This window comes from Phascolarctos cinereus, unplaced genomic scaffold (assembly GCF_003287225.1).
Source record: "Phascolarctos cinereus isolate Bilbo 61053 unplaced genomic scaffold, phaCin_HiC Scaffold_4;HRSCAF=312, whole genome shotgun sequence".
Lineage (NCBI taxonomy): Eukaryota > Metazoa > Chordata > Mammalia > Diprotodontia > Phascolarctidae > Phascolarctos > Phascolarctos cinereus.
The window spans coordinates 83,755,260-83,771,253 of NW_027555847.1; the positions used below are offsets into that span (position 1 = coordinate 83,755,260).

The 15,994-nt window shown below is 43.9% G+C and overlaps 1 protein-coding gene across 1 annotated transcript in view; it reads left to right on the forward strand.

The window, feature by feature from the left end:
• Nucleotides 1-1,356, forward strand: part of POC1A (POC1 centriolar protein A) — a 175,202-nt gene extending 173,846 nt beyond the window's left edge. Inside the window, exon 11 of the mRNA XM_020971567.2 lies at nucleotides 1,144-1,356. Within this exon, the coding sequence (XP_020827226.1) occupies nucleotides 1,144-1,242 (99 nt within the window). The 3' untranslated portion in view covers nucleotides 1,243-1,356. The remainder of the gene's footprint in view (nucleotides 1-1,143) is intronic.
• Nucleotides 1,357-15,994: the final 14,638 nt, after the last annotated feature.

Sequence of the window (15,994 nt, forward strand, 5' to 3'; positions counted from 1 at the left end):
ATTCCTCACCCCTGGTCTAAATCTTTTCTTTTTCCAAATAGATATTATTTATTATCAAGTGTTGTAAAGTATCTCCTTGGTAATTTGATTGGTATGGCATTAAAATCACTTTGGTAGGATTGTAATTTTCTTTTTATATTGGCATGTTCCAGCCCTGAGCACTGAATAGCCCGCCAGCTATTTAAGCTATTTTTTATTACTTTAAGTAGCACGTCATAATTTAATCTATACAAGTTTTGTGTGTGTTTGGATAAGTTGATCCCCAGATACTTTATGTATTTTGTAGTTATTTGGAATGAGATTTCCTTTTCTATTATTGCTTCTTGGATTTTATTATTATCATTATTATTATTATATAGAAATGCAGTAGACTTTTTGAGGGTTTATTTTGTAACCTGCAACTTTGCTGAAGCTATCAGTTGTCTCAGTTAGTATCTTTGCTGATTCCCTAGGGCTTTCCAAGTATGCCTTTTATCTCACTGGCAAGGAGGGATAGTCTTATCTTCCCTTTACCTGTCTTTCTCCTTTAATCTCTTTCTCTTGTCTTGTTGCTATTGCTAACATTTCCACAACAACATCGAATAACACTGGGGCGAGTGAGCCTCCTTGCTTTACTCTTGTATTTACTGGGAAAAGTTCTAGTATGTCCCCATTGTATCTGATGCTTGCTTTTGGTTTTAGATGGATGTTTTTATGATATTAAGAACAGTCTTTGCCATGCCTGCACTTTGGAGGGTTTTTAGCATAAACGAGCGTTATACGTTGTTTAAAAAAGCTTTTTCTGCATCTGCTGATGATCATGTGGTTTCAGATGTTTTGGTTTTCAATATGATTAGTTCTGTCAATAACTCCAGCTTGGTCATAATGAATTATTGCTTAGATTTCCTACTCCGTTTTAGCTAATCCAGGAAATAACTAGTCACACTGAGTAATATAAAATTGGTGGGGGTGCAGGATATCTGAAACCGAAGCCATGTTCTCTAAGAAGATTGAAGCCACCTCAGAACTCTCCAGGACAGAGTTCTAAGTAAAGTGCAGCCAGGAATGGTTAATGCAAGAGTTGAAATGTTGTACTGTCCCAAGGCAGCGTGGTATACCGACTAGACTCCCTAATTCTTCCTTCTCTCCCATTTTGTTGCACAGACTGTTTCCATTCTAGAACAGAGACTGACCCTGACAGAAGACAAACTCAAGCAATGTTTGGAAAATCAGCAGTTAATAATGCAGGGTAAAGCCGAGTGATTTGAAGAAGAAAGCAAAATCAAGCATGATAATAGATTTGGGGGGGGGTGAGGGTGTAATGCGTTTGTAATGTGTGAATTATATAAATAAAACTGATATTTTACTGAAATCAAAGGCATGATTGTCCTCTGTCATTTGAAACTATTCCCAATCTGGCTCCAGCTCACCTTTCTAAACTTATTGCATATTACTTCCCCTTCACATAGTCCAGTCAAACTGTCTGCTTGCTATGTCTCACACATGACGTTCCATCTCCTGCTGTCCTCCATGCCCACAGTACGTTTACTCCCTGACATCCTTCCGAACTCTGCCTAAGTGCCGCCTTCCCCTTTTCCCTGGCTGCTGGTGCCTTCGCTTCTCAAAATTACCCTGCATTTATTTGGTGTCCACTCATGTCTATGTTTTGTTCCCTCTCTTAGAATGTAAGCTTGTTGAGGGCAAGCACTGTTTCATTTTGCCCTTGTATCCCCAAGACCTAGCACATAGTCCCTGGCACATCCATGCCAAAACTTTTATTTTTATACTTAAAAACATAAGTGTTAGATTGCCATTTAGCCGTCACTGTATTTTAATGTACCCAGAGCAGTATGTGACCTGCATGTCCTAAACGTTTTTAACTTTGCCACAGCAATCCTTTTTCCTTTAACCCAAAAAAAAAAAAAGAAAAGAAAAGAAAAGGTTGAGTAACTTTTGTAGGTCATAAAATCATGATTTCCAGTCTGTGAAGAATCAAGGTTGGTTCTAAAGGGTACTAATCTTATGGGATTTTCCGTCTTTCACCCACATTCCTAGAGTTTTCCATCTCTAGTATGAGTTAAAAATTGATTACTAAGAGCCTGGAAAAGCCAACAGATTTACTCAGAACCAAAGAAAAACGCCCAAACTTGACTGAGTCAAATTTAGTACCGGGGGAATAGGCCTTGTTTATGAAAGTACAGAAATATTGATTTATGATGGGACCAAAAATGAAAGAAGCCTAACACATTTTAACTTCAGCATGACTTCTTCCTCCTCTTTCTCATACTAGTGAGGGTCAAACAGGCACCTCTCAAACTCAGTGTTTCCATTTCATTGCTCAAGATCTAATTAGTTCACCAGGACCCAGAGCTGTGAAAGTAAGGAAATGGAAGAGAAACTTACGTGCTTTGGAGGGGCCTCTCTAAAGGAAATTTTCTGTTGAGGCCTAAGAAGCCCCTTTCCCCCCAGCAAACCATACATAGCATGTTGTTTCTGAAGTAATTTGGGAGAAAGAACAGAACCACTTAGAGCAGCCAGCCCTTGGCCCTGGCCAACAGCCCAGGCCTGGCTCACATGCGTACTCGGCCTTCCCCTAGAAACATAGACTTGAATGTTTTGAGCACACGAGTTTCCATTTGCTCACAGGGGTTTCCATAAGCGACCCTTTCCTCTGCACCTGTTTCTGTAAAAATCAGCCCAAGTCTGCATTCTATTGAAACCTTGTAAGTTTTATTGAAGTCTTATTATTTCCATATGGGTGAAAATGCCTTTCTTAGGTCTCTGCCAGCAGCTAAAAGTTCCCCCAGGCCTTCTATTCCCTGAGAATCCATGTCTGTCCATCCCCTTTTGTCTTTTATTTATTACTCTATGATAGTGTTTCTTCCCTTTTGTCTTTAAGACCTTCCCACAGATTTGTACTGTGCCTGCCCAGCGAGTGCCTAACTCAGCTAGCCATGGCTGGCAATGCTCCTCTCCTTGTCTATATCCCAAATGTTGAGTGTTTGTTGACTCAGACTTAACAAATGACTCCTCTCCTCCTGTCCCACAGGGAGTTGCAATTGATGTCGTATGCTATTGATCTTATTGATTCCACTGCCAGTGAAGTCGCCTGGGTAGAAATGCAAACTGCTTTAAACACACGCACACACAGGCACAGATACACAACAACAACTTGGGCTGGTGGATGATCCCTTTTTGATTTACAAGGTTCCTCTGTATCTTTATTTTGAGTTGGAATCGTCTACCAAAATCATGCCAAGAATTTGGCCAACTTTCACAAGAGTTCCTCTGTTCTGTTTAGAAAGCTTATGGCTCACCCAGAGATGCCACTGCTTAGGCAGATAAATGAATTTAAAAAAAAAAAAGGCCCCCATATTCACCAGAATATTGATGGCAGTACTCTTTGTAGTAGCAAAGAACTGAGAACAAAATGGATAGCTGTCCATATAAATGCAATGGAATATTTTACTGCACTGTAAGAAACAATTTGAAAACGGAATCATAAGAAGACTTCTGGAAGCCGATGTAAGGTAAGCAGAACCAAGAGAACCATGACTGCAATAACGTGAAGAGGAAGAATGACAAACAGATAAAACCTCAGTGCTGTGAAAGTAGGCTGAAGAAGCTTGATCTCAGAGAAGAGCTGGGAGAGTCCACTTGCCTCCTTCCTTGGCACAGCTGGAGGACTATGCATGTGGAACACTCCATGGAATGTTAAATTTTTGTGGATAGATTGGTTTGTTTTGCTAAACCATTAATTTTTTAAAAATTCTTTCTTATAAGGGAGGGAAAAGGTAGAGGGACATATTGGGAAATGTAGGCAAAATAAAAACAAAAGCTACCAATGAAAATGTCTCCAACAGATATAACTAGCAGGAGAATCGTTTCATGGCATTGTGGTCTAGGGGGAAGAGCCTTGAACTTAAAGTCAAGGAAACCTGAATTCAAGCCTTAGCCTCTTTCTCTCCCCACATGCCAAGTGAGTGACCAGTCGTGTCACCTTACCTGGATTTTGTATGTATCAAGTGAGCTGTGTGTGAGGCAGTAGGGTGGAATGGAAAGGACCTGGCTAGGAATCCTGGCTTGGTTTCTTACCATCTGTGTGTGTGTGTGTGTGTGTGTGTGTGTGTGTGTGTGTGTGATATTGGACGAGCCGCTTCTTTGTACCTCTGTTTCCTCAACTGTAAAAGAACAGGTTGAGTTAAATGAATGCTAGATTCTCCTCCCAGCTCTAAATCTATGATCTAATGATAGTGAGCCATTACAGTGGGCCTGCTGTACCACAATGATCAATTATGTCCCAGAGCATTTCTGGAAGGGCAGTTTGCCTGAGGGGCAGCCCAAGTATTTTGTCCAGTGGTTAATATAGCCCCTACCTGCCTAGGAACTGGCCTTCTAAGACTGACACTTTGGGCATAGACAATCATGAGGAGAACATCTGAACAGTAAATGAAATGACAGGAAAGAGTGGAAAAACTGATTTTTAAAAAAAATTGTATTTTATTCGGTCCTGGAGTTAGAGATGACACTCTGGTGGGGAGGAGGAGCCTGTCCGAATGAAGTTTATGTTTACATGAGTGGGTTGGGGAGGTTAGATGGGGTAACATTCAGTGGGAAAGGAATGACTTGTATCGAGTTGGATACAAAAAGTGTTTGTAGTGGAGAAGCCAGCTTCTTCTGTCAAGGTGGCAGAACCAGAGAAACAAGGTAAAATTGAGATGCCTTCCACCTTTTTGGGCTGCTAGAATCTGTCAGAGCATTGAGCTATATCATAGAACCCCTAATCCTACTCCTACCTAAAGCAGAGATACCCTCTACAGTGGATGAGAAATTCACTTTCCTGGGTTGTCTGTTACCTTTTTGCTAGCTGTGATTATTGGGAGATTCCTCTGTTAAGCCCAAATCTGCTTCCTTGTAGCTTCCTCCCATGATTCTTCCTCCTTTGGAGCCACCCAGCTTATGCCAGCTCCATCTGACATTACCTCCCTGCAAAGCCCTTTCCTCTGGAAAATTCCTTTTGGGCCTCAGTTTCCTCCATTATAAAATGAGGGGGTTGGACTGGATGAACTCTAATGGCCCTTCCAGTTAACAAGATTCTTAATCTCTTTTGCTGGTTCACCTAGATCACACCCCCTAAATGTAGGTTGTTCCTCAAAGGCTCTCTCTTAAGCCCTAACTCTCCTTTTTTTGGTGAACTTGTCCCCTCCTACTTGGTTTAATTATCTCTATGCTATTGACGTACATACATACATATACATATACATAAGTATGTATGTATGTATGTCTATACCTGCATGTCTCCACTCTCCTAAAGCTTTCCTTTCTCCCATCACCAGTTGTCTATTGTATATTTCAGATTGGATATCCTGGAGATATCTCAGACTCAGCTCTCTCCCCACTTTTGTCCATCCTCCATACATCTGCCAAAAGTGATTTTTTTCCCCCACATTAGTCACGTTGTGAAAGAAGAAACAGAGCAAAAGGGAAAAGCCACCAAAAAAAAAAAGTGAAAATAGTAATCTTTGACCTGCATTCAGACTCCATAGTTTTTTCTCTGGATGTGGATAGCATTTTCCATCTTTAGTCTTTTGGAATTGTCTTGGATCATTGTATTGCTGAGAAGAGTTAAATCTATCATAGTTGATCACCGCAAAATGTTGAGTTTACTTTGTACAGTGTTCTCCTGGTTCTGCTCACTTCACTCAGCATCAGTTCATGTAAGTAAAAGAGATTTTTCTTAAGTGCTAATCTGATCATGTAACACTCCTACTCAGTAAATTTCAATGGTTTCTCATTCCCTCAAATCAAATATAAATTTCTCTGTTTATCTTTCCAGCTTCATTGTACTTTACTTCCCACATTCTGCAATAGGAACTGACCTGTTACTTGTTACGTGTCACTCAATCTGCTGTCTTTGTGTTCTTTCACTGGCTATCTCCAGTCTCTGCAGTGCATACCCCATACATCCTCCTCAGCTTCTCCTTATAGACTTCCTCATTTCCTTCAAAACTCAGCGAGCCTTTTCTGATCCCCACAAATGCTATTGCCTTCCCTCCCAAACTGCCTTGCATTTAATGACTTTGTAATTATTTTATTAACTGTATATGCATATATATTTATGTATGTGTATATGCATATGTATGTATGTATGTGTGTACATCTATCTATCTATCTATCTATCTATCTATCTATCTATCTATCTATCTATATGTATGTATGTATGTATACACACACACCCCTTTATCTCCTCCCTCACCCACATTTAGAATGCAGAGCTTTTGAGTAGGTATTATTTCATTAATTTTATTTATATCCCTAGTTAGTCAGCAAGCATTTATTAAGTACTTACTATATGTCAAGCACTATCTCCCTGGTGCCTAGCACAATGCTCAGCAGACAGTAGGCACTTAATAAATACTTGCTTATTGATTGATTGATTTTAACTGATGTTATGATTATTCCCCATGACAGCCCCTCATATTTTTAAAGGCAGTGATCTTGTCCTCTGTTTCTGCAATCTCTACTGAGCTAAGAAGGCTTTCATAAAATTCCATTTATGCATTGAGGTTTTTTTGAATGTAGATTGAATGTTGTTAGTATTTGATACTACAATTTTCACGAAACTAGGCAGCTCTGTTGACGTAGTTTAATGCCATTCTCAAACATGGTACCATTTCTGTCCAGGGATCCAGTTGCACTCTGGACCTAATCCTGACTCTTGACAAGACATGGCAGTAGAGTCCATCTCTCTTCTGTCTCTGTCTCTCCTCTCTCTGTCTTTCTCTCCCTCTGTTTTTCTCTTCCTCTTCTCCCTGCTTTTGTTTCCCTTTCTTTGTCTCTGTCTCTCCCTCTGTCTTTCTGTCTCTCTCTCTCTCTCTCTCTCTCTCTCTCACACACACACACACACACACACACACACACACATGCATGCATGCACGCCCATACACTATTTCAGCACCTATGATAGCCATCATACTAGATTTTTTTTTCCCCTATGGAAGGTTCTCGGACTGAGGTCCTGCCCTTTTTTGACTTAGGATTCAGAATAGAGAGAAAAGCTGGGGGGTAGGAGGTGTACCAGACACTCCAATACCATTTTTGTAATAGTCCTAATATAATAGAATCAGGGTGATATAAATGAGGGTGGGAGAGGGAGGAGGAATAGAAGACTGGGAGTCAGGACACCCGAATCTTGGCTCTCCCATTTACTAATTGTGTGACATTGGTTAAATTAGCCCCACCTGTCTCTAGCCCCACTTTTCTCATCTGTAAAATCAGGGGTTGGACTACAAGTATCCTAAAGTCCCTGCCAGTTCTCATGGTACAAATGGAAAAAATACCATTTCTGGAGTCAGAGAAACTGGGTTGAAGTGACCCCTCTGATGTTATGTGACCATGCCTCCCTGGGCCGTGGTTTCCTTATCCATAAAATGGGAATGTTGGACTAGATGATTCTCTGAGGGCCCTTTCAGCTCCGAAACTATGACCTATGAGCCTTTGATTGAATAAAGACTTTGGATTTAAGAAGCATCTATTCTTAGAAACTGATAGCCCAGGATTCTATCTTGCCCAGGTAGCTCTGAAGACTAAATTCAGGAAGACTTTTTGAGTATGGCTTATGGTACAATCTCAAGGGTGAATGTCCCCTAGGGGATTCTAAATCTACCCTGACTTTCAATGAGAAGACTTCCATGGCCTGTGCCCATCATGGAACCCCCAAACTGAAAGAATGGCAGATTAGAACAGCTAACCAGGCTGAATAGATCGGTACACAACTCAAATCCTTGGTGAATTCCCTTGGCCTTCAGAAATTCCCAATCATGGCACCAAACCCATGCCCAACCCTTGAAGGCTGGAGATCTTTCTCTGAGAGTTCTGGATGTATGTGTGAATTTCTCGTGGCTCACAGGGCCTTGTAGAGGGTTAAGGATTTTGTCTGGGGCCTCTCCAGCTCATCCTGAGCCAAGTTCTTTAAAAAGTAGTTTAATTTGCTGCCATTGGAGTTGCCAGACATATGATCTCACTAAATATTCAGCAACAGCTCTTTGTGCAGAGATGGCTCCCAGGGAAGGCTGGAGTGACCCCAGGGCGGCTGCAGAAGAGCTTGGGCTGCTCTAGGGATGAAGCATGTTAAGTGTAATCCTGATCCCCGAAAAAACTGGAATCTTGAGCACAGCCCACAGCCCACTCATTCCCTCCTTCCTGTCTGGAGACTGGAGGTGGAGCAATGGTCTGGGTGAGCTCCTGCCCAAGTAGGGGAGAGTGCACAGTGCCAGAACCCAGATGGCTTTCCTGGAGAGGCCAGTAGCCCCTGGCCAAGCAGATTACCAGTGCTGGCCCCACTGCTGTGGATGGTCATTTCTGGGGAGAGGGCAGCGTCTTCCTCATCTGCATTTGCCATAAATATCCATCACCTTGCCAATTTGAGGACATTTTCCTCTCATCATTTGCGCTGTCACCGAGAGCCAGGCAACATGACTGAGCTTGGAAGCTGGGCTGCCTTTTTGGAAGCGAAAAAAGATCTCAAATCAGATCTCTTCCTTTCAGACCTTGGTTTAAATGAGACCAAGACAATCACATTTCAGTTGCTTAATGACCTAAATAAATAAATAACCCAACCTACAAAAATCTCGGCTCCTCCACATCAGCCCCAATCCAGGCCTCTTGTTGAGGCCCCCTTTGTCCTATTTTTCCAGCCCAGCGGAATGAAAGTAGATGGAGCTGGTTTAAATTGAGATCAGCCACCCACACCCTGCCAGAGTCCTGGGGTTGCAGTAATGAACCTGTAAATCAGAATAGAAACCAAACGAAAGTCTGCGAGCAAGTCATGTTTGGGCTCCAGTAGCCAAGCTGTGTCTTTTTTAAAAAGCATGCTGAACTAAGAGATTTGAGACAACTCAGATCCTTGGTGAATTCCGTTTGCCTTCAAAAACTCCCAGTAGACACCGGCAACATCTACTACCTCAGGAGAAAAGGACTGCATCCTGCCTGCTGACCATTGTCAGCCCTTCATAATCTCTCCTTTCTGAAATAAACAAGAACAAAGTCATTAAAAGCTCCCATCTCCTCCAAGTGCAACCTGTGGGTAGACAGATTCTCTGAAGAACTACTGCCATCCCCAGTTCTCCTTCCCAAGCAGGCCTAACCTCACCCTGAGAAGGTGAGGTTGTCATGTGGCTCCCTAGGGACCCATGACTGTGTCCTTCCCAGCTCCAGCTTTGCTGGGCGCCCCAGGCCTGGAGACACAACTTTGCGATTGCCCTAATTACTCACAAAGGTCCTGCACCCAGGCCTCTGGAAGTAGTCCTCCCTTGACTCTACCTCATTGTTTGGGGGCAGCTTGGTCCAGTCGTTCAGAGGGCAAGGCTTAAGGAGTCCAGAATTGGACCTTCACTCCCCATCTGGTCTAGGCATCTGTTCCCTGAGCCCAGACTATCTATGCATACCCAGTGCCCGGCCCAATGGTCCCTGCTCATTGAAGGGTTAATTAGGCCCAGCATTATGTCTTCCTGAAGACTGGCCCATGCAGAGACTCCTTCTGTTTCCGGTGTTGGAGTTCTCACCTTGGGAATAATAATAGCCTATGCTGACAATCCCAGAAGCCCTGGATGCCAAAGGAGAGCCGTGAGTCACTTGCTGAGCCAGGGCTGGTCACCCCTGCTGTGTGTTCCCCCGTTTCAATGGCCTCTGGCTATTTCCATCATACAATTGGCTCTCCACTTGACTCCCCAGTGATTAATGCCTCTTCTTCACAGACTGTTTGCTCAAGATGGGCACTTTGATGGGTTCACACTGAATTGAGATGTGGTCATGTAAGGGGAAAAGCTGGCTTGCACCAGGATGTCATCACTGCCTGGTGCTGCCTCAGCGGCCTTCTCAAGGAGCTGTGGGGGCCGTTTGCTCTTCTTTCCCAAAGGGTTAATGTGATCTGTTGGCAACTGAAACCTATCTTCCCTCCCCGAGATTACCACCCCCACTCCCAAACCCCAACCCCCAAGGCTCTGGGAGAATTCTCTTCCCAGCTGTCTGGGAGCTGATCCATTCAGACTTCCCCCAAGTCAAGCCTACAAAAACAGTCTGCCCCTCCCTGGGGGAAGGTTCCCTATGTAACAGGAACACACACACACACACACACACACACACACACACACACACACACACACACATTCTCTCTCTCTCTCTCTCTCTCTCTCTCTCTCTCACTCTCTCTCTCTCTCTCTCTCTCTCTCTCTCTCTCTCTCTCTCTCTCTCTCTCTCTCTCTCACATCTGCATAGGTTCCAAGGAGCTTTCCAAAGAGACCCCGGGGCTTCCCGTCTTGCTTTTCTGAAACATACAGCCAAAATAAAATTATTTTAAAAACGTTCTGCTATCACCTCCTCTGGCGAAACCTACCCATAAACAGATCCTCCCCAACAACTATTTCTAGCTTTGGAGCTCAGTATTGCTTTCCCTGTAGGTAAGACTGGAGGTATCTCCGCTTAGTTCTCTGTAGCCTAGCTTCTGTGTTCTCTAACCCTTTGTCCAAGCTAGTCACCCTTCATCCCATCCTCCCTCTCTTCTTGCTGTACCTCCACATTTCTCCCACTCACCACACTTCAGGAGCCCTGGAACCATTAAAACCCAGCAGGTGAAGTAAGCAAGGTTTTTAAATCTGACTTTTGACTCAGCATCTGAAACAAATACTCTGCATTTGTCTTAATTTTAGATTATCTATTTCCCACTGGCAGGAACTGTCATTTGAAGGCATTTTTTGCCTCTAGGGTCTCTATACCCAGTCATTTCTCTGTTCTCTACCCTGATAGAGTAATTCCAAGTCAGAGAGTTGAAAAATATTTAGAAAGAAGAAGTCCATATAATCCATGCAACAGACATTCAAAAAGACCTTAGGATCACAGATTAGAGCTGAAAGGGACGCAAGCCTAAACCTTTCATTTTACAGATGAAAAAACTGTATTCCAGAAAAGGGGAGTAATTTGCCCAAGGTCTAGAATTCAAACCCAGGCATCCTCCCTCCAGACTCAGCCATCTTTCCACTACACCATGCTTCCTCCTTAGATAATAAACACACCCAGACACAAACAAGCTGGAACAATCTCGTTTTCCCCTAGTCCAGTACTCTCAGTTCTTTCCCATCTCCAGGACTTTTCCTAGAGTTTTTTTTTTCTGTGCTCTCACCCCACACATCAATCCTAATCCTACCATTCTTCAAAGCTTAGTTCAAGTCTCCCCACCTCCAGGAGGTCTCAGTTGGCCACTCCAACCCAGAGTAATCACTCCCTTCTTTGAAATCTTACAGCACTTACTGTTTGTAGATGTATATGCCCTGATGGCACGCTGTCTGTTGTGCACCAGTTGTTTCATGGGCGTGAATCTCATTTCCTCAACCAAACTGTAAATTCCCAAGGAAAAGAAACCAGGTTTTGTGACCCTTAGCAAGGGTCTAGCCACTTAGTAAGGTTGAAGGCTGAGCAGATACACTCACACACACTCCAGCCTTCGCCCAACCCCAGCCCAGGAATCCCAGGATGTCTGAGGTTAATATGCTTATACATGATTGGAAGGTTGACCCTAATAAGAGCCCTGGGCCTGGAGTCAGGAAAACCTGAGATCAGATCCAACCTCAGATGTTTACTAGTTTTGTGACCCTGGGCAAGTCACTTAAACTCTGTCTGTCTTGGTGTCCTCATTTATAAACAAGGGCTAATAATAGCACTTCCCTCACTGGGTTGCTGTAAGGATCAAATGAGATCATAGTTGTAAAGCACTTAACACGATGCCTGGCACATAGCAAGAGCTACATAAATGTTAGCTATTAGTGTTATCATTGTTGACTCATTTCAGTCAGACCTGACTCTTTGTGACCCCATTTAGGGTTTTCTTGGCAAAGATACTGGAGTGGTTTGCTGTTTCCTTTTCCAGCTCATTTTGCAGATGAGGAAACTGAGGCAAAGTTAAGTGACTTGCCTAGGGTCACACAGCTATTAAGTGTCTAAGGGTAGATTTGAACTCAGGTCTTCCTGACTCCAGGCCTGGCACTCTATCCACTGTACCACCTTACCTGCCCCTATCATTATCATACAAAGACAAAAATACATCCCTCCTTTCCAGAAGCTTCTATTCTGATGACAGGCATTATATATGTAAAACTTGGCTGTAATTTTTTTTCCTCTAGAATCATAAAGCTGTGATTTAACCTCTGCAAAGTTAAGTCAGGTAATGAAGCTGGACTTATATCTAGCTTGTGCCTTAGCTTTCTATCCACCATGAAAGTAACATAAGTGGTCACATGTGGTCACAGGTGGCCATACCAGACACATGGGGAAGGGGGACAGAATATGGGCTCAGGAGCTGGAGGAGAAACTCTTCTTTGGAAGGGTGGTATGGAAAAATTCCCCTCCCCAAGCATTGGTGAGCTAGTGGGGCCTTTCAGGATGGTTTTCATCATAGTCATTGAGGGACCCTGTTAATTCTCAAGGGAACTCTGGGACCTCATGCTTGGAGGTAATTCACACCTCAGATGCTAGCCTGGGTCTCCTACAGAGAGATTGTCTGAGGCCTGTGTGGGAGTCCCAAGGCCTGGGCATGGGCCTGCCTTCCTCTCTCCAACCCTTCCCTGTCATGGGTAAGTCATGCCTTCTGTTCCCATATGAATGGAGATGCTGTGTTTGTTTCAGAGAGGCAAGCCCAAGTCCTGAGCCCAGAGCCTCCCTGATGACTTGAGGAGAGAATGGAAAGGCTGGGTGGGCTGTAGGGGAGGAGATGAACAAAATAGAAACAGAAGGGGGGAAGAGGGAGGGGGAGGAAGAGAGAGAGAGAGACATAGAAGAGAGAGAGAGATAAAGAGACAGAGAGAGAGAGAGAATGGGGGAGGGGGGAAGAATGAGGCTTCTTCCTTGAGAGTAATTACCTCCTGCTCATGCAAACCATTCTGAATCTTATTTATATCTCCTCAGTTTGGGAAATAATACTGCTTTGCCAAGAGGGCTTGAATTTCAGTTGTTCTTGAATTTATTCTTGAGAGCTCTTTGAAATTTTAATTGGGAGAAGCAGTGTAATTAGCCCCCTTACAGCAAAGAAGCAAAAGTCGCCCTGCTCCCTAAGTAGAAACATACATCGCTCCTAGATAGAAGAGCTCTTTGGTGAAATAAAGTCAGCCCCAGTGGGTGGCTGGGGCCAGGGCTGTTCTGGGTTGCACAAGGATAGTCCTCTGTCTGCATCTCTGTGCCGCTGAGTGGGGGATTGTCTCTGAGGAGCTAGAATTGGCCGGTGGCAGCTGAAGTCTGAGCTCTTGTGCTGGGCCACGTGCTGGGTAAGCTCTTTAAGGCCAGAGACCAGGGCCTTCTCTGTGCAAAGATTGGGGCCAGGCGGGGTGGGAAGATGAGGATGGATAGGAGGGTTTCATCAGACTTGTCTTTGATTGATTCAATGAAGAAGGCCTTGTTCATGCCTAATTCATTGATTGGTTCATTAGAGGAGGTCTGGGCCTTGTTGGCATCTCTGATTGATTGATTGATGATTGATTGATTGATTGATTGATTCAACAGAGAACATTCCCAAAGCCCTAGGCCAAGCTTGCCTTTAAGGTTGCTCTGTAGCAGGGCCTGACCTTGCCTTTTGCCCTCCTCATGACAGGAGGTCATGAACTCCAGGATCCCACAAGGGTCCTTCTCTTGCCTTTCTCTCAGTCCTAAATCCCAAGCTTCAGCCAGACCTATAACAACCTTAGCTTGGGATGTTCTCCCATCTTCCACACTCCCCTTGTCATTTCCTCTGTGAGTATCGTTTCCCCAAGTAGACGGTAAGCCTCCTAAGAACAGACCCCTCACCGAATAATCTCTTGATCACTTATTTCAGCCCCACTTCCTCAGAGTGGAATCCGACTCACAGGCAAAAACACCTGAGACCCTTGGAAACCATATTAGAGAAGGAAACAGTCAGAGAGAGGAAGGATCTAGCCAAAGGTTATGATGCCCCTAGGAAGGGCCCTTGGGTCGATGAGATGGCGGCCCATGGGCATCGGGAGGGGCCTACAAGGGCTTGCCATCTTTGCTTTGCTCTTCTCACCAGTATTTCTCTCGTCACTTTATGGCTATTACGACACAGTCCAGTTGGTCTTCCTGCGTCTGCCTCATTGCAGAGAAAATGGGAGCCAGAAGGAACAGAAACAATTGTGCTTAATAGCCCTGGAAATAAATGGATCCCAGGACTGGAAGGCCCCAGTACCAGCCCTGGGGAAATTCCCCAAAGGCTCTGACATGTGGGATTGTTTCTCTCCCTTCCTCCCCACACCTGACTTCAACGGGAACTTAGACTCCTAGAAAATTGGGGCTAGAGAGAACCTTAGAGCCGGATGATTGTGATTCATGACATTTCGTGATACACACAGAAGAAGCACTAGAGAGGCAGGCAGTCTGAGGCTAGTCAAAAGAGCACCTGATCCGGAGACCCAGGTCCCGGGTTCAATTCCTGGTTCTTACACTTGTGCTTTTGTGCCAGCCTTGGACAAGTTACTTCACCCTCTCTGTAATTTCCTAACCTGTAAAATGAGGTCCCTTCCAGTTCTGAATCTAAGATCCTATGCGAGATGCAAAGGGGCTTGATGCCCCACTACACCCTAGTTCTTACTGTGCTCTAGGCCCCAAACATCCATCATATTCATAGCTAGACATGCATCTGCCCCACTACAGTCCCAAGGGTACCAAAACTAAGATAGTCCAAGGTCGCTGGTCAGTGCACCTGGCCAGGCTGAATTTCCTGTTCCAGGTTCATCTCATCCCTAACCCCCGCTGAGTAGGGCCCAATCATGGCCTCTAGCGTGGAGAGAGGGAAAAGAGACACCATCTGTCCCTCCTCTTTCTGCCTAGCTGGGTAGCACAGAGGACAGAGAGCTGGGCCTGGAATCAGGAAGACTTCAGTTCACATCTGGCTTCAGATACTTGCTAGCCATGTGACCATGGGCATTGACAACCTCTCTCAGCCTCAGTTTCCTCATCTGTAAAATGGGGATAATAACAGCACCTCCCTCCCAGGATTTTTGTAAGGATAAAAATGAGATAATATTCATTAAGTTCTCTGAGACAAATTATTTTCTTTGTAGCACAGATGCCTGGCACAGTGCTTGGTAAAAAGTTTGTGGATTGAATGACTGAGTTCACCTCCACAGGACTCCTGCTTCCTCTTATGAGGCTCTTTGAGGACGCTGGTGCTGCCCACCTCCAACTTTGACTGACCTCCTCTGTGGCTAAAGTGCAAGGTGCATAGAACACTAGACCTGGAGTGAGGAAGACCTGAGTTCAAATCCTGCCTCAGATACAGCTGTGTGATCCTGGGCAAATCACTTAACTCTGGCTGCCTCAGTTTCTTCATCTGTAAAATGGGGATTAATAATAGCACCTATCTCCCAAGGTTGTTATGAGAGTCAGGTAAGATAATATTTGTAAAGCACTTTCTGAACCTTAAAGCATTATAAAATTCTAGCTATTATTATCAATCAGTCAACAAACATTTCTTTCTTTTTTTTTTTTTTGCATTTTATGTTTATTGGTGCCAGGTTTTTTAAACATTACTGGAACTTCGCATTGAATTCCTCTATCTATGCCATTGACTAGAGACAATTGGGTAAGAAATATCTTTTCAGTATTTCCCAGATGCTTTGCAAAAATAATTGCTTACATTTTGGGGGGAATTATGTTGTTGATGATGGTAATGTCCCCCACATCGCAAAGAAGGAGGGAGCTTTGATCATGGATGCCTCTTTCTGAAGCTTAAGATCAAGCTAAGCAAAATTTATAGCCATATTTCCTCTCTCCTTACTTTTTTCCCTTTCTCATAATAGTCTTTTATTTTATTTTTTTAATATAAATTTATTTATTTTTAGTTTTCAATATTCACTTCCACAAGTTTTTGAGTTCCAAATTTCTCACCCCTCCCCCCACCCCAAGATGGCATGCATTCTGAATACCCCTTCCCCTGGTCTGCCTTCTCTTCTATCTCTCCCACCTCCCTTCTCTTATC